Here is a 25321-nt window from a genome sequence, read left to right on the forward strand (position 1 = left end):
ATGTGGCCTACATGTGTCATATTCATCAAAAGGGTCAACATCATAATTACATACATCCTAAATACATTTTACTGTCTTTTTTTATGATTTAAAAAAATATATTAGTAAGATTATGGATGTTTTAAGATATAACCTTGTGGATGGAAAGTTATCTAAGATATAATGTGTTGATTTATAATGTAGTGGAGCTTATGATTAGAAAAATAAGCCTAAACTTTTTTCACCTTTATTGTATAAGTAGGTACATGTTTAAGGTAATTATTTAAATAATTCATTTTCATAATGCATTAATTCTGAACAGTAAAAAACAAAATGAGATAAGAAATAAAGAAAGAAACACAGAAAAGGAAACATGTCCAAATAAGTCAATTAAAGAAAGAAGTTTTACGACATTTTTGTCCTTCATGCAAGATTCTGCTCATTTCCAAATCATTAAGCATATATGAATAAACTGTTTAATAAACTGCATTCAGTGAGTGCAGCATTATAAACAGAAGGGGAAAAACATAGAATAAGATAGAAATAGGCCTCAAATAAAATATGAAGTCTTCATCTCCTTTGAAACCTTAACATTTAAGTTGAATTGTCTCTTCAAATATGCTAAATTCTTCCATAATTAATGACAAATGCACAGCTTAAACCTAAATTAAATTGATCCATTTTCTGTGTAGGATAGATGTGGTGCATGGATGCATTATAAGATCTCATTATACATCCATAGTGTGGTGCAGTTTTTTGCCTTTATTATTAAAACTTTATTAAACAGATTACATATTACAAAACAACGCTCAACTTAAAACCAGACATGACATGAACAACAGATCAATAATACACATAAGAAAATAAACGGAGCAAATGGAGCAGCATAAATTACTAAATAGTTTTTAAAAAATAGATTTTAGATGCATATCTATCAACACAGATCTTTCAGAAGCGTCATAAATAAAAGCACAGTTTTCATAGCTTTAAAGATCCAGACATGTATTATTTAGCTTGGGAAAAAAAATGTGTTTTTGATATTTTTTTCCACAATAGTATCAGAATCAGATTCTGATTATATATAAATACTATATATAAATACTACATTAAAATCCTTGAAATGGCATCTACTCCTCACTCTATAAACATGTAAATATATTTCATATCAGAAGTTGAACTGCTGGACACAAGATGTCTCCTACTTCACTGTAGAGTCCATTCTCACATGTTTGTGCACTGGAGGCTTCAAGTTTCCACACAACACTTGTGTAAGTTGAATATCAGGCCAGGACTGACTTTCAAACAGAGAAACTTTCCACTTTCAGCGGATGAATGTGAAAACAGCCTTCCAGTGTCAAACTCTGCACGTACATCATTCTGTATAGTGAAGCTCAAACATCTGACCGTAGGAACAAGAACAAAAATTTTTGAATGGAGGGGGACTTTAACAGAGTCAAAGTACCTCTTCAGCTCCCTCACCACTCAAAAATGTATTTTTCCACAAATAGTTTGGAGCCAATCCTGGTTGAATACGCAACTTACACAAGTGTGATGAGGAAACTTGAAGCGACCAGCTCACATACACTGAGAATGGACTTTACCGTAAACAAGGAGACATCTAGTGTCCAGCAGTTAAACTTGTGAAATGAAAAATATTTGCATATTCATAGACTGTAATTTTCAATGAGGGAGAAGGAGGAAATGTAATTTTAAGGATTTTAATGAGATAACAGAACTTGGAAAACGTGGAAGAACCATTACAGACACAAATTATTTATACACATCTTAAAACATGTCTGGAGGGGATCTTTAAAAGCAAGCAGGAAGGGCCTTAGATTTACTGAATTTACATGTCTGTATGTACAATTTAGCAAAAAAGAAAATAAGATCCATAAAAAAGTATCTTCATCTTTCTATTGAAAATCAAAAACACCAAAGAAAATATCTTTAAAAGAAAAACAAAAGTCGTGTGGTGCAGTTCAATCGTATCGATTATACATTCGATTATTATGATCGGTTGCAGAAAACTACCGTCTGCCACAACGTTACTGTCGCAAATCCCCGACTGTCGTGAAAAACTGGCCGCCCACTGAAGATGGCGGCGGAGCTGCATCCGCGGAGCGGAAAGCTGATCGGCCTGTCCAACTCCAACCGAACCGCCCGGCGCAACCAGCCAGTGCAGGAGTTCAACCATGGCCTGGTGCTTAGCAAGGAGCCGCTGAGGGACCGGGATGTCTTCACCGTCCGTATCGACAAGAAGGTAAACAACAGCAGGCCCGCCGCCGCCGCCGCTGAGCGGGGTGAGAGCAATGGGAATGCGGGACTAGAGGGACGGGCCGGTGGTCTCTTCTCTGTCCGCAGTGAGGGGCTTCTTTCTGTTTCCCAGGGCGGCTCATACGGCTTGACAGCGTCCACGGTTGTTTCGGAGCGACTTGTACGCAGACACAGTCAGATATTTATCAGACAGACGGATAAATAACCGGCTGCTTGTGTGTTTAACGATCACTCCGGTGACGACAGACCGCCCGTGTTGCCTTGGTACCGGCGGTTAGCCGTTGCTAATGAGCAGCTAGCAGTATTAGCAGGCTTTTCTGGAAGGTGCTACGGTGCTCAGTCGTGTGTTTTTATGTTCTTCTAGAGGAGCCACATTAAGCTTTTAAATGTAGCTCAGTTTAGTTTAGTTTTGACGGAGTCTGTGACAGTCGTCGGTGCCTGTCAGCCCGCTCTCTGCCTGTCTGTCCTGGTGGTTAATAATACTGCAGTGCACACAGCAGGCTGAGCTATCAAACATCACATTACATCACTATAACATCACATTAAACACGCAAAAAGATCTGTGTAAACCTTTAAAGACACACATTGATTTCTTTCAAGAGTGTCATGCATAATATCCAGAGTTTCTTGCAGAAAGACTGAGCTTTTCTCACTCCCTTTAACCATCCACATACATAAATCTAAATCCAAGCACAAAGCAACACTGCATTATATTACATGGCCCAGCTACTGTAATACATGAAGAGTAAATTTAAGGAATAACTAATTTATTACTGGTATACAGTATGTAAACATGCACTCAACCAGCCTCATTGTTGGGACATAAGATAAACCGTTATTGATTCCTGGAGAGGTACAAGTAAGAGTCCAGAAACCAAACCTGGATAATAAGAATAGAAAATAGAAATAGAAATAAACATAAATTAAACCACTGAGCTGCTGGTCTTAGATATCTGCACTGGATGGTCTCAGTCTATCTAATAAATATAAATGTACATATATGAATATGGATGAATATATGAGTCCATGTGCAAGTTCGCCAGAGTCCATGCAGGATTCAGTAGTGAAAAGTGAAAAGTAATTAACAGACAGCGCAGGTTTTAAAGTTCTCATATGGGGGTCAAGCCTTGGTTGCGGAGCCTGATGGCCACTGGCATAAAAATGTGCTTTTTGGTGTGCTGAGGAAGGATGAGTCGGTGGCTGAACGTGCCCCTCGTCTTCGTTAGCTCATCGTAGGGGAGATGGGAGGGGTTCTCCAGGATAGCGCCCAGCTTCTTCCTCATCCACCCCTCCGCATCCACCTCCAGATTGTCCAGTTCAGCTCCAACAACGGAGCTAGCCTTCCTCACCAGCTTGTTGGTATCCCTTGTGTTGATGTTAGCCCCTTAGTACCCCAGTCTACTGCACACGCTGGCTTTCTTGTCACTTTTTGTTATTTTATTGTGTTTTATATTTTACAAAAGAACCATATTTCTTGCTTAACTGTCTTCACGTCCATATTATCCTTAGATTGATCTAGATGCAGTTATGATTGGGTCCTTGTTGTTTCCGTTTCTCCCTCTTATTCCTCAGGGAAAATGTCAGATTTTCCATCACAAATATATCCTTTACTGTCCATCCATTGTTTAAAAGGTTTCCTCTTAAATTTTTTATATATTGCTTTTTTGCATTCAACCTGTACAATCTCACAAAGATACAAGTCCTTCCTAATACTACTAATTCTGTTATCAAACTGAGATGGAATATCTTACTGTCCTTCGAGATCTCATAACTTTAAATGCCTGTTAAAATGCTAAAAGTTGTTTATTTTTAATGCGTGATGTAATGAAGTTTCCTCCCACCAAAATGTCTCCTTTTGCCAAAATTTGTAGCCTTCATATAAATATAAAACTTGTTATCTACACCAGTTTGTGGTCACGTGACGCAGGTCTCTCCGTATCATATCAATGCCTCTGCACAGTGTTTACACTTTGGCTGTTATCAGCATAGGAGAGCTTGTCTGTTGTAATGGCGTCTGCCTCCGCAGTCTGCCGCCCGACCGGGTTTGTCAACATGGCAGCTCTGGAGCCTCTGCCAGCGCCAACTGGGCCACATACACACACACACACACACACACACACACACACACACCCACAAAATGACAGTGTGTTCAGCCAGGACGCGTAGCCAGGTTATTCAGAGAATCTACCACGCAGAAAACCGAGCTGCATGTGTGCCAGCAAAGCAAAAAAAAAAAAAACAACATCTACTTTAATTGCACCTACTGTACGTATATGATTATCCATCTCTTATGGTGCTCTCAGCTTGATAAGGGCTCTCGTAAACAGACTCATGCTCTGACATGCATTGCCTGTCTGAAAATCAATACTTTTCCATCACAGAGCGCCCAGATTGGCATGACTGCCCATCCTGTCTACTAGAATCCAGTAAGCTACAGAGGAAATTGGAAAATAAGTGCAAGAGAACACAGCGATTTATTGGAAACCAGTTTAACTAGGGAAAGACATTGTCAGTCGTTTAGGGTTTGTTGTTTAAGGGGTAGAAGAATTAGCTCGACTGTGGTTTAATGTGCATCACAAGGGCTACAACTAAAGATTATTTTCATTATCAATTATAATCTGGCGGTTATTCACAAAGCCCAAGATGCAACCTAAAACCCTGACCAACAATCCACAACCCAAACATATTCAGTTTACTATCATAGAGACCTAAAGAAACAAGAAAATACTTACATTTAAGAAGGTGGAACCAGAGAATTTTGGCATTTTTTTTAATTACAAAACAAACAATTAATCTATTATCAAAATAGCTGGCGATTGATTTTTACCCACTACTCAACTAATCATTGCAGCTCTGTACATCACATATCTCTCATATCAGCTGGATCCAAGATTCGCTTCCAGTTGGAGATGCATTGTAGTCTATTGTTAGATAGTATTAGTCACAGCCTGGAAACACAACATCAATTCTGTTCTATTCTTACTTTTGATTGACGGTTTTGTCAATATTTGGCATTTTATTAAAGCGATATTAAGGGAAAACAGCGGTCAAACTAGCGACATAAATAAAGCGTCGGTTCGGTTAATGTTCTTAAAAAAACAAAGATAAATACGTCACGATCGGCGTGTGTGAGTAGTTTATCCTGTAAAACCTTTTGTACTTACAAACATGCGTATTAGTATCTATATTAGTTGATATTGGTATCAGCTTTTATTCAAATTTACTCATCCCTAATTTAAAATATTTATAGTTAATAATGTACCAGTTCTGTCAAAAGCATGTCTGTATATGTAGTTTAAATTTTACTTGGCTGTTAAAATGTTAACTCTTAATATGTTTATGTTGTTTTTAATACTGCAGCGCTTTGAGATTCACTGCGAATGAAAAGTGCCTCACAAAGTTTTTTTTATTATTATTATTTATGTTTTGCTTATTATTGTGAGAATCTTCTCCCGGCGAGACAAACAAACAAAGCTCAGTTCTCCTTTAATAATAAGATAGCAGTTACCAGCTGGGCCAGACAAGACACAAAGATACCAACTACAACTGAACTGGGGAAATTATGATAACACGGTGCATCTTAAACACTAAGCAACCAGTAAACCCAGTAGCTGTTGTTTTTAGTCTCTGTGTATATGATCTGTGAGATCCTCCTTTTGAATTGAAACAATATGCAGTTCATTTCTCATTGTTTTAAAAAGATTCCCAGTAGTCCTGCTCCACATGTGTGACTGTATCCTGTAGTTATTGGTCTTTTTGAAGAGAGAGCGAGCGAGACTGAGAGGCAGACACCCACAAGCGGCTCTCTCTTACGTAAGAGAATGAGTGAGGGAAGGGAGATGTCTTGTCTCTTCCACACAGCGACCCGGTCAGGCTGAGTTACTACTAAATCTGTTAACCCAGATACTCTGGCTGCCGTAGCACACTGCCTTACATAGCACCTGTCACAGAGCTGAGGAGGACACCGGGGGGAGCAGACGAAGGAGAGGAGGCAAATGGGACGATTTGTTTAAAAAAAAAAAAAAAAAAAAATTAGATCTCAGAGGAAATTTTCTTTTGTTTTCCCTGTCGGCACAGAGAGGAGCTGCAGAAAAAAAAAAAAACCATCCCAGGAGCTTGGTAGGGCTTCAATGTTATGCTCAAGGTCACTTCATCTGTGTGGATGTGTGCCAACTTGAGCTGAAGTCCCATGGAGTACCGGAGAAAGAAGAAAAAGGAGAGTGATCAAAGATTGAGCTTCAAGCCTCAGGAAAGGTTTTCACCTAAGTCACTTTCCTTAAGGAACAAGTTGGATGGCGTTTTGTTGGATGGCTTTCTGCTGGGGCAGCAGGTGGGGCGCAGCGAGCCGGGAGATCACCCCTCAGCGGGATGATGTCGGGCCCGCGTCGGCGACCGCCGTCGGCTCGGCTGAAGTGTCCCCAAGAAAGACGACGAATCCTCCCCGGCTGCGGCAGCTCTGCTCCGTAGCTGACACTGCAGTCTGTCATCCACATGGGGAGGTGAAACTCAGAGGAAAAAAAACAGAATTTGGCACCGGAGATCAATAAAGTATCACATTATTGTTGAGTATATGTTGAGTTTAGTGTTTCTGGGAGGAAACAGATAGCTCAGGCTGCTTGTTATCTGATATGAGTCCAATGTCATTGAAAAGATGCAGGTTTTGCAGTAGAATAACTTTGCGACGGAGGCTCGCTTGATAAATTTTGTTTTCCTAGTGAGCTCAGGATTAATCATCACTGCTGGGTGACACACAGGCAACTAAAGGACACAAATCCGATAATATCCTGCTGATGTCACGACCAACAGATCAAAACAAACAAGTATACAATCATATAATAATGCAATAATCTCCATTTGTTCTTTACTGTATCTGTTATCCTGCACCTGAACTAAATATAGAACAGGATCAGTATGTATTTGACGTCTCATGCAGTGGTTTGTGATGTTTCTGTTTCTTCTTCATGATATTTTAAGTTCATAACGGTGCTTCTCGCATGCAGCTGGAGATGCAGTCGTCGTCACTGCACTTTCAACTGTTTATTTCTTATGTGTTACTGTGTGCTCGCTCTGTCCTGCTTTATTGTCAAAGACGCGCTCCCTGAGCTGCGTTCTTCACTGACAGAGAGACTAAAAATAACGTGATGGATCACATAACAAGGCACACTTTGTTTTCCATAGAAATCTACCGGCAGTTTTTAGCACAGTACTTCATTTAGTGAACAGAGACTCCCACATCACAGTTTAGATGCTCCCACACTGACTCTTTTTGTGATCAGAGTAACTGTTTTATTACTACTTTCTCCTTCAGGATTCTGCGGTTAGTTTAGATGCCAGTGAAGTTTTTATCATCTTTTATAAAACTCTTTTAATTGGCAGATGTAGGACACACATCTGGGCTCTTGTGAAGGCCTTGATGTGTCATTGTTTTTGACATATTATTACAGCTGATAACGTATATTTGACCTTATCCCCTATTTCCCCTCAGGTGAACTCGTGGAGCGGTTCCATTGAGATCGGCGTGACGGCTCTGGACCCCGCAGCGCTGGACTTCCCCAGCAGCGCCACAGGCCTCAAGGGCGGCTCCTGGATCGTGTCGGGTTGCTCGGTGCTACGTGACGGCCGCTCGGTCCTGGAGGAGTACGGCCGCGACCTCGACCAGCTAGCCGAGGGCGACCGCGTGGGCATTCAGCGCAGCTCCCGCGGGGAGCTCCACCTCTGGGTTAACGGGCAGGACTGTGGCGCGGCCGCTAGCGGCTTGCCGCCCAAGCTCTGGGCGGTGGTGGACCTGTACGGCAAGTGCACTCAAGTGACGGTGGTGAGCTGTGAGCCGCCACCGCCCTCCGCTGAGAGAGAGACAATAGAGCGGGAGGAGGAGGTAGATGAGGAGGAAGAGGAGGAGGAGGAGGAGGAAGAGGAGGAGGAGGTGGTAGTGTGTGGAGTCCGGGAGGACGCGGGGATCACGGCACTGATGAATGTGGCAGCAATGAATGGAATGATGAATGGAGATGAAGGTAGGGAGCGTTTTTATCAATATGATTCTGTGTTTCTATCTATATTTGTAGTTTTGGACGCTGTTTTCACTGTTTGTGTCCTTTTCCTTCCTCTTTCCGTCAGTGCCTGAGCTTAGCTGCAGTCACAGCAGACCAGACAAGTTCCCCAACAACCTGGAGCCCGACACGGGTAAGAAAATCCTCCGCAGCCTGTAAGATGATGGACGTTGTGCAACATGACCGGTATTGATAAATATTCTCCTCTTCCTGTCTCTCCTCAGTTCTAACGGAGCACCAGCTCTTTGACGTGTTCAACAACGCAATAGTATCTTTTTACCGCTCAGAGGACGAAGGCGGAGGGGAAGACGGTGGAGGCGGAGGTGGAGGAGGCACAGGAGGAGGTGGAGGAGGAGGAGGAGGAAGTGCAGGAACTGACTCCTCTTCCAGAAACGACAGAGGGAGCAGCAGCAGTGGAGGAGGTGCGCTCAACAGTGACAGTGGAACAGGGTTGACAGGAGGAGGAGGAGCCGGTAGCGGCGGCGGAGAAAGCGGAAATACTAATAACAGTCCTGCTGGGAACGGAGGGGTGGGATTAGGGGTGGTGACGGGCGGCATGACCACCAACGACGCACTTCTGTTCCACGAGAAGTGCGGCACGCTGATCAAATTGAGCAACAACAACAAGACGGCGGAGCGGAGGAGACCGCTGGACGAGTTCAACAACGGCGTGGTCATGACCAACCGGCCGCTGCGACACAACGAGATGTTCGAGGTGATTAGAAACACACAAACCAATACTGACGGATGTTTGTTCGTACATAAACAACATGACAGCTGATGAGATTTGACGACTTGTCTGCACAAGTGTCACTGTTTGTCGTTGATAAAGCTACGATCAGTTTCCTCAACAGAAGAGACGAGTTTTTGACTGAATATGATACCTTCATTTTGATAATTTAACAAAATACTTGAGATGAATCAGAAGAAGAGCTGCAACTTATTATTATTTTCATTAACAACAAATCTTTTATGGAGCCCCAGAACTGCCAAAAGATATTTCTTCATCTTGTGCACAGCTATTCTCACATTTTGAGTTTTTTTTTTAACATTTTCTTAGTAAATTATTTACTGAATAATCACTTGATAAGATTGATGTCTAATCCTTTTCTATGAATCATCTAATTGATTAATCAACCAATAAATATTTGGGAATAATGATGACTAATGTCGACATGATGACTAAGCAGGTAAACGCATAAAGAGTAAAAAAATATTTTATGAAATCAAATATGTATCACTTAACTGTAATTCATCATGTCAAAGATGACATTTAAACTTTAGGATCATAATAAAAAATAACTCACATCATTATCATTATTATATTGATATATTGCCCAGCTCTTATTTCCAGCAAAGCTTCAAAAGTAGGCACTTACAAGAATTGAAAGGTGAAAAATTGAAAAACATGATAAAGTTTGCTTCTTCTGTGTTTTCAGATCCGTATTGATAAGCTGGTTGACAAGTGGTCAGGCTCAATAGAGATCGGTGTGACCACACACAACCCCAACAACCTGGACTATCCTGCAACTATGACCAATCTGCGCTCAGGTAACACACACACACACACACACACACACGCTTAAAAACTGTATTAAACAAGAGAAGAAGTCCTCATTGTAAATTAATATGATGTCTCGGTTCATCAGGTACAATCATGATGAGTGGCTGTGGGATATTAACCAATGGGAAAGGAACCCGAAGGGAATACTGCGAATTTAGCCTCGATGAACTCCAGGTTTGTGACCACACACACACACACACACACGTACACACACTCTTACTCATACATCATTCTGCCACCTACTGTGCCAGTAAATGTGTCATTATGTTTTCCATCATCTTCACTCATCCCTTTTCTTAGGAAGGAGATCACATAGGGTTGATGCGCAAAGCCAGCGGAGCGCTGCATTTCTACATCAATGGCATCGACCAAGGTGAGACACATGGACACTCATCATCAGTCGGTGGATGTAGTAACAACAGCTACGGTACACAGGGATATCCTTCCTCTGCTGTTGTTTTCATGATTTTTTTGCACATATTTATTTGTTTTTAGTCTTTTAGACTATTGGTTTTAAACGAACTACGACTATTTTCATACTTATCATCGATACTTTGAAACACAAAAAGGACATAAGAACTACTGTAACTGAGAGTACAGGAAGTATTATTCAAGTATTTCTGTTTCCAGCTGTTCACCTCTTAATGTCCTCCCCAGGTGTTGCGGCAGCCCAGACCCCCGGCGTTGTCTACGGCGTGGTCGACCTCTACGGCATGGCCGTCAAAGTCACCATAGTCCACAACCACAACCACAGTGACCGACTCAGACGCAACAACGCCATCATGAGGGCTCTGTCACCTGACGTCGGTCGGACCAGGCCGGCTCTCTCCCTCACTCCGGACTCAGAAGGGCCTGATCGACTGCTCTTCCACCCCAACTGCGGCCAGAAGGCAGCCATCATCAGTGACGGCAGGACGGCACTGCGGCCACAGTGAGTCCAGATCCTCTGTGCTGGGTCACATTGTGCTGGTCTTTGCCCTTGAATTCATTACAGGCGTTCCTACTCTGCTGGTATTCAGTCATGAGCCAGAAGTCTAAATATTTGACCTGATGTTGATACTACATGAAAAGTCAGAGGATCACCTAAGTGACTATATTAAACCTGAATTTTTATTAAATATAAATGAAAATAAAACGTACCAAATTTTATGGCAATCCCCTGCTGGCATGGCGAATAACGCTGCCTGTTGCTTTAGCATCATGTGGTCTAGATTAGTTGGTATTGGTTCATATTTTTAGTAAATGTTGGTGTCAATTTAAAAAAAATACCAGAGTGAAATTCTAAATGTGCAGCATTTTATTCACATTCACCACATTAACGTACTCAACGTTGTTTTTCACAGTGCAACTGATGACTTCAACCACGGCGTGGTCCTGAGCAGCAGACCTCTGCGCTCCAACGAGGTGTTCCAGGTTCGTATCGACAAGATGGTGGACAAATGGGCGGGCTCCATCGAAATCGGTGTCACAACGCACAACCCCGCCTACCTACAGCTGCCCTCCACTATGACTAACTTGCGCTCAGGTAAAAAAAAAAAAAACAGACTGTAATAAAACTTAACTTAACATATGTAGTTGTGAAAAAAAATAATTTGCTATGTAAATGCAGGTTTGACCTACTTAAACTCTGAGGTTTATTTTGGTAGTGACTTCCCTCACAACTGAGAAAAGAAAATGACGTTTCCTGTGTTATGTTTTCCAGGGACGTGGATGATGACGGGGAATGGTGTGATGCACAATGGAACAACGATACTGGATGAGTACGGACACAACCTTGACCGGCTCAAAGTGAGTGAAATTTGTTTTTATTACTCAACTGTCAATAACTCCCCGGCTTTCTACCCTCTTACCTCCATCGTAATGTAAAGATTCTTGTATTCTTGTTCATGAACTTTTCTGTTTGGTCTCTTTCACTCCTACAGGCGGGTGACACAGTAGGCGTAGTGCGGAAAGAAGATGGCAGTCTCCACTTCTTTGTAAACGGTGTGGCTCAGGGTCCGGCGGCCTGGAACGTCCCCCCCAGCGTCTACGCCGTGGTCGACCTCTATGGCCAGGCTGCTCAGGCCACCATCATGGATGACATGGGTGAGAGAGGGAGGCAGAGTCAAGGTTCTGTTTTTAGTTTTTACTTTAGAGGAAAAGATGTGACACTAAATATTTCTCCTCTTCTGCCTCGCCTTCGCTTAGTGGACCTCCCCCCTCTCCCAGAGGACAGCTCAGAGGGCCCCACAGCCATGTCCCCCGGGAGCCCCTGCTCCATAGCCGGGGCCAGCACGACCACCGACCTGCGTTTCCACCAGCTACACGGCACCAACGCTGTCATCACCAACGGGGGGCGCACCGCTCTGCGTCAGAACTGCCGCAGCGAGTTCAACGACGCTATCGTCATTTCCAACAGGTGATGAAACAGATGGCAAACAACTTTCAGTGATTCATATCCTGTCATGGATCATAAAACTCAATAACAGGCACATTAAATGAGGCTGGAGGTTTGTTGGGTCACCCTCGTCTTGGGTGGTGTCGCTAATAAAGTTTGTTCACGATAGTCAGCGCACTGGAAACAACACGTTTCACGCCATGTTTAGATTTTCATGCATCAAAGTCAATAGCAATTTTACCACGATCAACAACAGAAACCATCTGTGCTGCCGTTTTAACTTCAGTTACCTGCAGAAGGTAACAACAAGCTGAAAGTTTTGGGATTAAATCTCATTTGTGGGACAAATTCACAACAACCAAGCAGAGTGCAAAGCATTTCAAGCTTTTAGTCAAAAGTGAGACATGTTTTGAGGACTAAACTGAGTAATTAGGATACATATTGGCCATGTTTTTTATCAGTAATTTGGTCAAGGAGTCACCAGATACAGGCAGGTCATGCTTAGTTAGATTTTTTTGGATTTTAACTTTTAACATCCTCGTTGTAGGTGCCTTCGAGACGGAGAGCTGTTTGAAATCATTATTCAGAAGATGGTGGACCGCTGGTCGGGTTCAATAGAAGCAGGTGAGACGTCTCTATTGTGTCCACTGGGAGTAAAAACATTAACCAAGTGATGAGGTTTTGTCAGCATGCTTTGTTATACATGCATCATTGCATGTATTTGTATTTCATGTGTTATCACTACTGATGTTCTCCTTCCCTCTCTGTGTGTCCAGGAGTGACGGCCATCAGGCCAGAGGAGCTTGAGTTTCCCAACACTATGACTGATATTGACTACGACACTTGGATGCTCAGGTAGCGAACTATGTGAATATGAAGCTATTCTGATGTACTCTTGATGTTACTAAGATGTTAGTGTCTGTAACTAGTTTAATATTAGATAACTTTTAATCGTTTGTCTTTTAATCATCCCTTTTTTAACCTGGAGCCACTGATAGGAGGTATTGCAAACTCCCAACTTGTTACAGACAAAATCTTGAAGTGTGGCAGAAAAATACATTTGGATTTTTGAAATATGTGGAACCAGTAACTTAGATGATGTTGTTTCTAGTGTTTGTCCCTGTATCTGTTAATTGATTTTGGAGTGATTTGAATACTGTGTTTTGAAGCAGTACTTCTGTTGGATCAAAGATTTAACCTTTTTGAGAAGAGTTTTAATCATCTGCTTCCTTTTCTCAGTGGGACAGCCATCATGCAGGATGGCAACACAATGCGCAACAACTACGGCTGTGATCTGGACTCTCTGACCACGGGCTCACGGATCGGCATGATGCGCTCAGCCAGTGGCGACCTCCATTATTACATCAACGGCGTGGACCAAGGTGTCGCCTGCTCCGGTCTGCCACCAGGTAAAGAAAAGTCACTTGTAATCAGAGGGTTCGACTACAACCACACAACTGGTCAAGTATTGTTGAGTCAGGAGTTTGTGATAAATGTGTCTTTGTGTCTCTCTCTTTCTGTCAGAAGTGTTTGCAGTGATTGACCTGTATGGTCAGTGCGTTCAGGTGTCCATCACCAGCTCCTCAGGCCCGCTGGACAACAGCCTGTGTACCAGCAACATCACTGAGAAGAGCTTCCCCATCCACTCACCAGGTACACAGCAGGGTCTGTACACAGGTCAGCTCTGGAAAGCCTGGAAAAACATACAATTAGATCATTTCCAGATCCAGAAGTTCAGAGATTGTATGAAAAGTCTGTAAAATAGTTGAAATTAACACTTCAAGGTAAAGTCAGTGATTCTGGAGAAAGATTATTCAATACACTTTTTTTCAAATTCACCTCACAGCCTGCTAGCTTTCGGTTGGGTGTGCTGAAAAAAAAACCCAATTTCCGATGTTTCTGTTGCGTTTAGTGAAGCTGTATATGTGTTTTGAACTTATTAACTGTATGAATGAATCAATAAATACAAACATTGTCAATTTCTTCCCATGGAGCCAACATGCAAACTATTTTGGTTCAGTAAATTTCTGTTGTCAGTCAGCCCGGTGAAGGCAGTTCGTCCGGCCGCTGTCCTCTCAGCTCGCCAGGAGCTCCGGCTGACAGACGGCTGCTTCTGTGGACAGAGACGCTTAACGCAGGTCGAGTGAGAAGTGGGGAGGCCGCGGAGAGGCATAAAGTGTGGATGGACTGTTGTGCTCACGAGATAGATTTTATTTTCTGCTCGTGATAATGTGTGAGAGACACAGAGGTGACTCTACGGTTTTATGGAGGACTTAAACTGCCAAAATCAAAATAGATAGAGAAGTAAATAAATGACTCAATAAATAAATTAATATGTCATTGAATGCACCAAAAGTAATATTAAAAGGCATTAATGAATTGGTAAAATGTGAGATAAATTGATATTTCTGTTTTAATTTGCTTCTGTATTTATTTACCTTTCTATAAATTCCCCTATTTATTTACTTTACCATTTAATTTCCCATTTTATTTATTAATTAATTCATTTTTAAATGTATTTATTCATTTGTGTATTTATTTATATATTATTTTCCTATTTGCATTTCCCCCCCTATTTATTTCCCCAAACTTATTTATTTCCGTATTTATTTTTACATTTCTTTATGCATTTCTGCTTCATTATGCACATTAGGGGGCCATCAGGGGGTCAATTTTTTACCTATTGGTTGAACAACATCAATTGCATAGATCAAGTATGAGTAATGGGAATCCATGAAAATGATTAAATTAAAGGGGGGATTAAATAAATAGAGAAATTTATACAAAGGTAAATAAATACAGAAGCAGATTAAAACAGAAATATCAATTTATGTCACATTTTATCAAATAATTAATACCTACATTTATTTTTAATATTATTTTTGGTGCATTTAATGGCATATTAATTTATTTATTGAGTCATTTATTTCTTTATCTATTTTTGACTTTGGCAGTTTCAACCCTCCATAAAGCTGACGCATCACTCTGGGTTCCACCATGTTTCTCTTTTGGTCGTTGCCTTGGCAATGCGCATCCATGAAATTGGGGGGCGGAGCTTCTGAAGGAGCAGGAAGGCAGGGGTGTATTTGTTTGGGTGTTTACTTCAAATATCAACAATCTTTCTCCAGAATGATTGACTCTTCCTTTAATGTAGTTTCTAAAATAGAAAATTAATACAAGCTGATCGGCATAAATGTGTTTTTTCATATATTAGTTTAAAAATGAAGGTAAAGAGTAGAAGAAAGGGAGTAAAGACAAAAAATGTCACAAATCAATTGTCCTCAAAGTCTCTCCTCCACATTTCTTCTTCTTTTTTTATGTGTGTAGTAGCAGGCGTTGCCCATCGGCTCCACAGTAAACATGGTAAGAACGTGGTGCTGCTGGGTGAGGGCTGCCAGGCTGTCAGAGTCGGAGGTTACGCTCACGGCATCGTGTTCAGTGCTAAAGAACTGAAAGTGGATGAGCTGTTTGAGGTAAGAGATGGAATAACCAATTTACAAGAAAATGCTCTGAAAATTGACATGTATTTTTAAAATAATGTGCCTCAACAACATCTTTGTATGCACAAAAAATGAATTTTCTGAGTTTGGTTTATGTTTTTCTCCACTAGCAGGTGCTTGTTTTGTTTCTCTCTTCCCTAATTTTTTTCTTCTTCTCTGTCTCTCCCTGCAGGTGAGGATTGATGAAGTGGATGAGCAGTGGTGCGGTTCGCTGCATATCGGTCTAACCACTCTTGCCCCTCCTGAGCTGCCGTCCTGCCCGCTGTCAGGCCTCTCCCCCTCCCTCCCGCAGCTTCGCACCAAGGTCACCTGGCTGCTCTGCGGTTCTGAGGTCCGTCGCAACGGCGTGCTGCAGCGCCAGAACTACGGCTGCTCACTGGACCGGCTGACGGTAAGCTGCTGCATTCCTCACTCTCTGAGCTGCGAACCGAGCTTCAAAAGAGACAAATAAACACATCACCCGAATTCTGGCAGCTCTTCAAGGATGCGTATTAGATTTTAAATCAATTGGAGATGTTATGGAGTGCTTGAAGCACAGGTGGATCTGGTCACATCAAAGACCATTAAACTCTCACTGGCAGGGTTTAAGACTTTAAGATGTCATCAGAGCTCTGACATTTTCACAGCTTACACTGACAAAATCATTATTTTTTACCACATTTTTACACTTTCTTTTGTCTCTTTACTTTTATTGTGTGACCATATTTTTAACATTTTTATTTCTGTATCATTTTTTCCATTATCATGTAAAACTATGTTATTAGTGTTGCATTTGCCTCTTTAATTTACAGTGTTTTGTAAACCTGTTTTTCTAAACGTGATAAGCAAATAGAAAGTTATATTGATTAATATTTCACAGGGATGTGGTAGTTCACTAACACAAAGTAAAGCACACACACACACACACATACACTTTATAGGTATACTATGCAGGATTTGTTGGTTGGTGTTTGTAAACACACAGCACTCAAAGTTGACCTCACCTCCTCAGCTCGACACCAGAGCGAGAGAGAGAGAGAGCAGCTGCGGTCAAGCGAGCTAGAGAGTGAATGAAGAGAGCGAGCGGCGGCTGGCCAGAAAAAAAGGCTGTGAATCAGATAAACAAAATATTATTTTCTGATTTGTGTCACAATGGTTACGTTTTAAAGCACAAATAAACACGCACCCCCCCCCCCCCCCCCCCCCCCCCCACCTCCCTGCAGGAAGGTGCCGCATTGCTGGATTTTGTGTGAATGCAGAGCTTCATCCTGTCTGCTGTGGCCCCTCTGCTTTGCGTGTGTGCAGCTCAGCCCCACCCTCGGTCAAACAGACGCAGAGCGGAGCGGAGCAGAGGAGAGAGACAGAGACAGCGATGTAACCTGGTCGCTACGCTACGAGTCCCGACCTCACGCTCTGCGCGCTGTTATTGGCTGGGGGGCTACACAACCACTGCCCAGAGGTTGATGCCCAGAAACGTCCTGAATACAGCAATATATTAAGAAAATACAGACAGAGGGCTGAGTCTCTGTAGATAAATACACCACCACACACTTCTAGTGGGTCATAAGTGATGATTGAGAGGGATTATTTTTGTCTATACATGTTTTTTAGGAAAATCCTGCATAGTATACCTTTAATGTCAGTTTCTGTGAATCTTCATTTGGGCTAAAATGAAATGGATTACACAATTAAATAAACAACTTTGAGAGGTTATTAATTTTATGAGATACACATGAAAGATTCTTTATCAAGTGAACAAAGCCAAACTCTTTATATAATTTAAGTTAGTTTATTATACAATATACAAGTATATTTACAATTTATTTTTAAGCAGAAAATCACTACACAATTGTTGTAGTACTCACCTTTCTACAGTCTCAGAATAAATAAGTGTCGTGCTCTTCTTCAGGATAAATATGTTTTTGAATTTTAAATTTTGTGACAAATTGTCAACATGGATATTTGCTCTTTCTAATGCCTGAACACCACACAAACGTTAAGACTGTTTATTTTTTTAGGTTGGGAACCGTGTAGGTGTGAAGAGGTTGAGTGACGACACCATGCACATCTTCATCGACGGAGAAGATATGGGACCTGCCGCTACTGCAGTCGCCAAGGTACATACTCCTCTCTCTGTCTCACACACACACACACACACACACACATATACACACATATACAATACACAGTTATATTCTCCCGTACTTCCAATGAACGCGTCCCTCTTGCTCCCCCTTGCAGAATGTGTATGCAGTTTTGGACCTTTACGGGCGGATAACAGCAGTGTCCATCGTCAGCTCCTCCCTGATGGAGGATATGGAGAGCGTCAAGGCGCCCTCTCTCTCCTCAGACAGCTGCAGCGAAGGAGAGGAGGACAGCACTCCGGTCAGAGAGGTAGGAACACCACATGTTTAAAAAAGCCTCTCTGTCTTTAACCTGAACAATCTTTTAATCGACAAGCATTTTTCTTTTTTAATTTTTCTGAGAAACTCTTCATGTCGCCTCTTTCTGCCTCCAGGTGGAGAGCGAACCGTGTGCGCTGGTGCCCACCGTCATGGCGTTCCTGGAAAACCACGGCAAGAACATCCAGCTGTCCAACCAGAACCTGACAGCAGCCAGAGTGTCGAGCTACAACCAGGGCCTGCTGGTCACCGCCCAGCCGCTGGCTCGCCAGCAGCTGTTCCAGGTAAAGTCACTGCACGGTTTGGTGCCACAGCGGGCTACGTTTCAGGTTCAGTTCCTGCATTTTAACAACGGACTTTAGAATAAAAGCCAGGTCGTCTTATGTGGTTTATTTATATATATATATATGATAAAGTAAAAGGTAACTGTATCTTGTGCAGTTCAAATTTCCATACCTGACTGTTATTAGTAAAAAAGAAAATAATACAACATTCAGATATTTTAGGCTGCATCTGTCAACAGCTTCTTTTTGGTCACTAGTTTCAGATCGACCGTCTGAACCCGTCGTGGACGTCGTCGCTGTCGTTAGGGGTGATCGGTCATTCCCCGGACCGCCTCAACTTCCCCTCTACAGCGTGTTGTCTGAAACGCTCCGCCTGGCTGCTGCAGAGGGACTCCGTCTTCCACAACTCCCTAAAGGTATCCTATTTCTTGTTTTCCCTCTCACTCTCTGATTTTCTTCTCCTTTCTTCCATTTTTAATTGTTTCACCATCATTTTTCCAAACTCTCCTCTCTTGGCTCTTTTTTCTTTTTTTTTTCCTTTTTTTTAATTCCTGTTCAATCAACTGTTTTCTTTCTCCTTTCCTGTCCTCCGCAGATATGTGAGAACTACGGTCCTAACCTGGACACTTGTCCGGAGGGGACGGTGTTGGGTCTGCTGGTGGACGCCAACAGTTGTCTTCATCTCTACGTCAACGGCATGGACCAGGGAGTGGCGGCGCAGGACATCCCATCACCCTGTTACCCCTTCATCGACCTCTACGGCCAGTGTGAACAGGTCTGCACACACACAAAATTATTATCGGGATACTTGTGAGAACGCTATCTCCATACCAATACGTGAAGTTAAACTCATGAGTCAGTTTAGTGTTTTATTATAAGAGTATTTCAGATATAATGCTTTGGCAGATTGTATTTAATTTATCATTCATTTAGACATGACAACTATGACCCACAATGTCTTGATGATTATATATAAACAATAACATTAAAATATCACTGAGCCCTAGGATCGTCGATTAAGAGTATGTCCACATTAAGCCAGTTAAACTTAAAAGCATCTTTTCAGTTTCAGCCTTCCAACCACACTAAGCCTGTTTTTCTCATTCAAAAACTTAAACGCTGTTTTCCGACTTAAAAGTCGAGAATTAAAGATTCAGCTGTTTTCCAACTATTCAGATGTTCCAGTGTGGAAGCAGATCTTTACCAAAACAACCTGGAAACGCTGAACACATAAATGGTCTTTTTAAAAACGAACGTCGACGTCGTCTCATAATCTGAAATTCTCTCGTCTCTATCGTCTCTAATCTTCCACAAGGAGGTCAAAGGTCAGGGGTTTTTGTAGACATGCATTAGATCAGCCTTAAAAGTAATCTAGATCTGATCTCTTCCTTTATTGGGATCCCCATTAGCACCAGTATAAGCAGTGTAAGTAGTATTGTGGAGGTACTATTACTTGTTTGGTGCATACCTTATCATGAAAATAATCATTAAAATAATTAGCAATGAACGTTTAGACTCACCTAAATGTTTTTAAAAGGGGAGTCTGAAAAAAGAGCTAAACTAAATCTAATTAAACTAAATCTAAAGATGATATACTAATGAATGTTGCGTTATCGTGGCAGGTTACCATAGTAACAAATAACGTACCAGCTGTGGGTGGAGAGAGTGGTGAGGCCCGCTGTCAGGGCGACATGGAGAAGGCAGACATGGTTGACGGTAAGAAGCCGACCGTTAATCTTTGTGTTTATTTTCATCTTTTTCCATTTACGGTCTGTCGAGTCTTTTGAGTTTCGTCTGACTTTTGTCGCTGTTTTTACGTGCAGGAATCAAAGAGAGTGTGTGCTGGACGCCCCCTCCAGAGGTCAACCCCAACAAGACCTGCGAGTACCAGGCACTGTGCTCACGCTTCAAGGACCTGCTCACGTTACCAGGTGAGTTTAACTCCAGCCCCTTCCTGTCACCATCTCTCTCTCAGATTTAAAACATCACATAACAAACAATTATCTCCGTCTCCTCCGTCACCGTCCGTTAGATGGTTACTTCAACGAAGACGCGAAGTACAACCTCTGCTACTGCGAGTCCTGCCACAAGCTACGGGGCGACGAGGCTTATTACAAGAGAGGAGAGCCGCCTCGTGACTACGCCCTGCCCTTCGGATGGTGCCGCTTCGCCCTCAGGTGAGAAAACAAATCTGTCAGTGACATCATTTATCTATCTCTCTATTCATCCGTAACCAACATCTGTACAGCCTGCTCGTATTTAAACGCGTTTGTTCCTTTTCTGTCTAGGATCAAGTCCCACTGTGAGGTTTCTAACGCACTGAAGAAGTGGCACATCGCGTACCACGGCACCAGTGTAGGAGCCCTGCGACGCGCCCTGGACCACAGCCAGCTGCTGCCTGGTAGGAAGATTACTGATTCCTTTTTATAAACATGCTCGCCGCGTCTCTGAAATATGGAAATATGAGACGGCTGATGATGCAAGAGCAGAACAGTGTGGAGTGTCAACTACCGAGGTGCAGGGATGTTTTTAATTTTGTCTCTAAGAAACATTCGTCATCCCACAGCTGTTTTAAAAACCTCACAGTTGACAACCTTTGAGAGACCTGCTGTTCTATCAGACGTGGTAGATGTTTCATCAAATGACCAAGAGGAATATTTCTATCTTAATTAAAACAAACAAAAAAAAGTGGTGAATTCTTACTTTTGAATAAATTATTTAACATACATAATCATTGCAGACATGAAGGAATATTTACTTGTTTATTCTGTTGACTCTTCCGCACATTACTGCAAATAAAAATGCAATGAAGTTCATTCTGCCACTGCTCTCGCCTGTAAGACAAGAGCATCTTCTAAAAGCCTGAAACTGAATGTTTTCTGTTGTTGCAGGGACGTCGTCAATCTTCTCCGTGTCTCCGGTGAAGGCAGAGGGGCCCAACGGTTACAGTGAGCCAGAGGAGAACAGCGCCCCTGGCAGGGAGGTTCCCAGAGTGCGGCTCTCCCCCACCATGCGCTACTCCGGCTTGGAGATCTTTGCCCCCAAAGTGCAGTAAGTCCAGCTGATTCGCTAAGTCACTGATACGTGAGGCACATTTGCATCTGCGACATAAAAAATACAAATCTACACAGCACCAGAAAAAAAATATCACAAAAGGGTTTTAATTAGGGTACAGAGGTTGGTGTGAAAAAAATACCAAAAAAGAGAAAGCTGATGGAAACTGCAGGGTCCCTGGTTTCTGGTCCAGACAGGGGCCCTTGTTGCATGTCACCCTCCTCTCCATCAACATTAAAAACATCACAGGGCACATTGATTAAAACACAAAAAAATATTACAACCGTACACGACTGATGACACTTTTTTTCCCCTCTCTTTTTTAAGCTACTTTTTCTTCACAAATTGACCACGTTCACTCCGAGTTCATGTTGAATTTAACTGGTAATAGCACAGGCAAAGAGCCTCCCTTATACCAAGTAATAAATATAAAGACCAGAATGCCTCACTTACCTGGAGAACATCTTAAAAGACAGTACAAGTGGTTTTGCATGCTTGACAAGAAATCATGTAAACTAGAGCTGAAACATTTATTCGAAAATACAACTGAAAGAATTAATTAATTTGAATGTCTTTAGGTTTTGAGCAATTGGTCGGGCAAACCAAGAAATTTTAAGACGTTACATTTTTCACCATTGTCTTGCATTTTATAGACAATTAATTGGCAAATTTAAAAATAATTGATTGTGAAAATAACTGTAACCATTTTCCAAGTCATGCTAGTAGTTTGTAGATTGTTGGCTCATAATTTGCAGCACTTACTGATAAGTCTCCCGTCCTTCATGCAGATTTCGGGACCCCCGTTCTCACCGCTGCCACCAGGCCCAGGTGGGATTCCAGGTGTGCGTGCGTCCGGGCTCCTACAAAGTGGGACCGCAGACGCTCGGCAACAGCGAGCCCCTCGACCCACGCTTCAGCAACTCAGAGATCGAGTGGATCACGAAAGAGCAGGGCGGCACGCTCCTCTACGGACTGCTCATCCGGGTCGAGTGAAAGGAGCGTCGAGAGAGAGAGAGAGAGAGAGAGAGAGGCATTCGGGTGGAAGTGAGGAGGGTCCCGGGTACGCGCCCTGTGGCACTCCTTGTACTTTTAATAAACTGACAACCAAATCCAACCCCTGCCTTGAGCAAGAGACTCCTCTGGAATCCAGCTGTTCCTACTGTGGATTGTTGACAATTCAGCATTACAGATTTTTTTGTTTTGTTTTGTTTATTTTTTGTTAATTTTGTTTGTTTTGGTTGTTTGCTCTTGGACTCTTTTAATGGGCGGGGGCTACGGCGGTTTCAAAGAAGAACAGACACTGCCTGCACTTTATGTTTCGGACACTCGTGGGCGATTTTTAAACTAACTTCTCATCGACACGACACGTTTGTTCATTCGCTGCAATTCAATTTCTTGCCACGCTTTTTTTTTTTTTCTTTTTCTTTTTTTTCCCCCAACATCTCATTTTCTTCCACACTCACAAACCGTTTTTTTTTTTTCTTTCTGAACCTTTTGGCACTTATTTTAACACTTGGGAGGATCTGTCCCCTGCCAACCTGCACGTTAATGAACTGTCACTTAAAAAGACTGAAACATGGGTCAAAAAAAAAAAAAAAAAAAAAAAAAGAGAAATCAGTGACTAAAGAGTGACAATGTTTTCACAAAAATATAAAAAGACAGAAAAGACACTTGAATCTTCGAATGAATCCAAGAGTGTCTTGTGATTGTGACTTCTTTGGGGGAGGGGGAGGGGGGGGATTTTAAAACTGGAGGAAGAGAAATGTTTACACATGTACCATTGTATGTTGTCTCCACATTATCAGTCTGGCTTCTTTATCAGTCCTGTTTGTGTGTCTGTTTGGGCCCGGCTCATTTCTGACTCCTCTTATCAATGGCAAACATTCACAGAAAACTAAAACCGTGGAGAAAACTGGAACGTTTGACAGGAAAAATGGGACTTCCAAAAAAAAAACCTCCTGCACCTTTTTTGGAAAGCTAAAAATTGTGTATTGAGATACTGAAATGGTGTTCCAGCTAATAGCTCGTGTGTGTGTTACAACCGAAATGAGATATTTAAAATATGTATATTTACTTCTAGACTCGGCGCGTTGTGATACACCAACTGTTGCTGGCTCGAGCACAAAGATTCAGAAGAATACTTTGACATTTTTGGGGATAAGCTTGTTCGCTTTCTTGCTGAGAGATAAGAAGGTGAATACCGCTCTTTGGTAACTTATATATGAAGTTGCAGCCAAGACATAAGCTAGTCCGGCACATAACCTCAGTAAAACGACAAATTGTCGTTTTTTATAACGGAACTCTCCAGAAAAGGAGTAAGCGTATTTCCCAAAATGTCTAATCATTACTTTTAAGTGTTTTAGTCGGACTGAAGCCAAAATTTCAAGTGGTTTTCCCACATCACTCCCACTGTCTCGCTTCCCACATCGTTTACACTCGCACACCCTCCGCTCCGATCCATCCATTTGTCACGTCTGACTGTGTTTACCTGGCAGGGCCTCCAGAGCCAACACTGAGGAGTCATCTGCGTCACTTACGCTGGTGTTTACATGTGAATGTTATTAATTAGGGCTCTGCAGTTTTCTAATTTAAACATCATTGATTTGCATTTGTCAAAAAAAAAAAAAAAAGGTTTATACAAGGGTTTAATTTCATCCAAAACATCCGCCTAATGATTGATTGTATGTGAACAGCTTTCCAAAGTGTTTTTTTTTTTTTTTTTTTTTGTTATCGTTCTCAATCCTGTTGCCAATTTGATAAACCTGCTACAGAACACGAAACCCCGACATTTTTTTCAAGGCACAGTTTTGATGAGTCATACTCAAAATTACGATTTAAAAAAAAAAAAGAAAAAAAAAAGCTCAGTCACCTTCTACGAGCAGCTGTGATCTGACTGATGGAAGATCTGCAGGGTTTGGCAAAGGAAAAACTTCCAATCAAAAATGTGAAAAATATTATATGGGTTATTTACGGCCCAGTGCTGCTTTGTACAATTTAATTTGTATTGTTTTCTTTTTTTGTTTTCTGTATGTTGCATTGTACAGGCTGTTACATAACAAATCATATCTTCCTGATTTATAAAAAATAAAAATAAACTGACAGACAGTATGCACAGAAGGATGGTTAAACTTGTTTTTTTTGGAGGGGAGGGGAGGGAGGGAGGGGGTAAACAACAATAAAATGCCATGAAGAAAAGACAAAACCTACTGGTACTTCTGGTTCCTTTTTTTGTCAAATTTTATTTAGAGTAGGAAAAAAAGTCCGGTCACTGACATGTTATTGCAGTGTTGCATACTTACTCAATCACACCTTTTTTCAAAATGCTGTAGACTTATTACTCATTAAGGCCAATAGTGGGTATTTTCATAGCTTTTACAGAAATAGTGGCTGCTTCTGGGGCAGCTCTGTCCTGCCATTTTAAGATCAAACAACAAACATGAAGTAACTTCAAAATGCAGTGACTCAACTCAGCCAAGATTTCGATAACTAAAAATAGACAAATGACTGGTTTGATGTCCCACAAACAAATAATGATGCCATAATTGTAGTAAAGTACAGTAAGATAGCACTGACATACATCTGCTGTATGATCCTGTTGGGTTGCATAGTCGGTTTCGTTCACTAATCAGCTGTAAAGACTCATTTCTGCACCAGCTTGAAATTTTAAATTGGACCCTGAGTTTTTTTTTCTCTCTTTTCTGTTTTTGTTTTAATGTCCACTGATTTTATAGCTGTTTACTCTGGTCCTGAGCTCTTCTCGGCCCTTTAGCTTCATTTTGAAGAGTAGTTTGACATTTTGGGAAATACTCCTTTTTTCACTTTCTTGCTGAGAATTAGATGAGAAGACTGGTATCAATCAAA

The 25321-nt window shown here is 41.8% G+C and overlaps 1 protein-coding gene across 3 annotated transcripts; it reads left to right on the forward strand.

Moving 5' to 3' along the window:
- Positions 1 to 1711: 1711 nt before the first annotated feature.
- On the forward strand, positions 1712 to 24577 carry neurl4 (neuralized E3 ubiquitin protein ligase 4). Of its 3 annotated transcripts, none has more exons than XM_042401267.1 (29): positions 1712 to 2239; positions 7739 to 8264; positions 8368 to 8433; positions 8525 to 9015; positions 9740 to 9851; positions 9950 to 10038; positions 10165 to 10237; positions 10522 to 10795; positions 11208 to 11389; positions 11567 to 11652; positions 11787 to 11949; positions 12052 to 12262; positions 12789 to 12865; positions 13018 to 13096; positions 13481 to 13650; positions 13766 to 13894; positions 15569 to 15714; positions 15914 to 16132; positions 17739 to 17837; positions 17962 to 18114; positions 18239 to 18406; positions 18664 to 18822; positions 19002 to 19181; positions 20029 to 20122; positions 20230 to 20337; positions 20439 to 20583; positions 20695 to 20807; positions 21298 to 21457; positions 22249 to 24577. In XM_042401267.1, the coding sequence occupies exons 1-29, from the start codon at positions 2075 to 2077 to the stop codon at positions 22451 to 22453; spliced, it is 4842 nt and encodes a 1613-aa protein (XP_042257201.1). In that variant the 5' UTR covers positions 1712 to 2074; the 3' UTR covers positions 22454 to 24577. The 3 variants fall into 3 exon arrangements, with proteins under 3 accessions (XP_042257201.1, XP_042257202.1, XP_042257203.1); XM_042401268.1 differs by having other exon boundaries at positions 15572 to 15714; XM_042401269.1 differs by having other exon boundaries at positions 13769 to 13894.
- Positions 24578 to 25321: the final 744 nt, after the last annotated feature.

Source organism: Thunnus maccoyii, chromosome 22, assembly GCF_910596095.1.
Source record: "Thunnus maccoyii chromosome 22, fThuMac1.1, whole genome shotgun sequence".
In the NCBI taxonomy this organism is placed as follows: Eukaryota; Metazoa; Chordata; class Actinopteri; order Scombriformes; family Scombridae; genus Thunnus; species Thunnus maccoyii.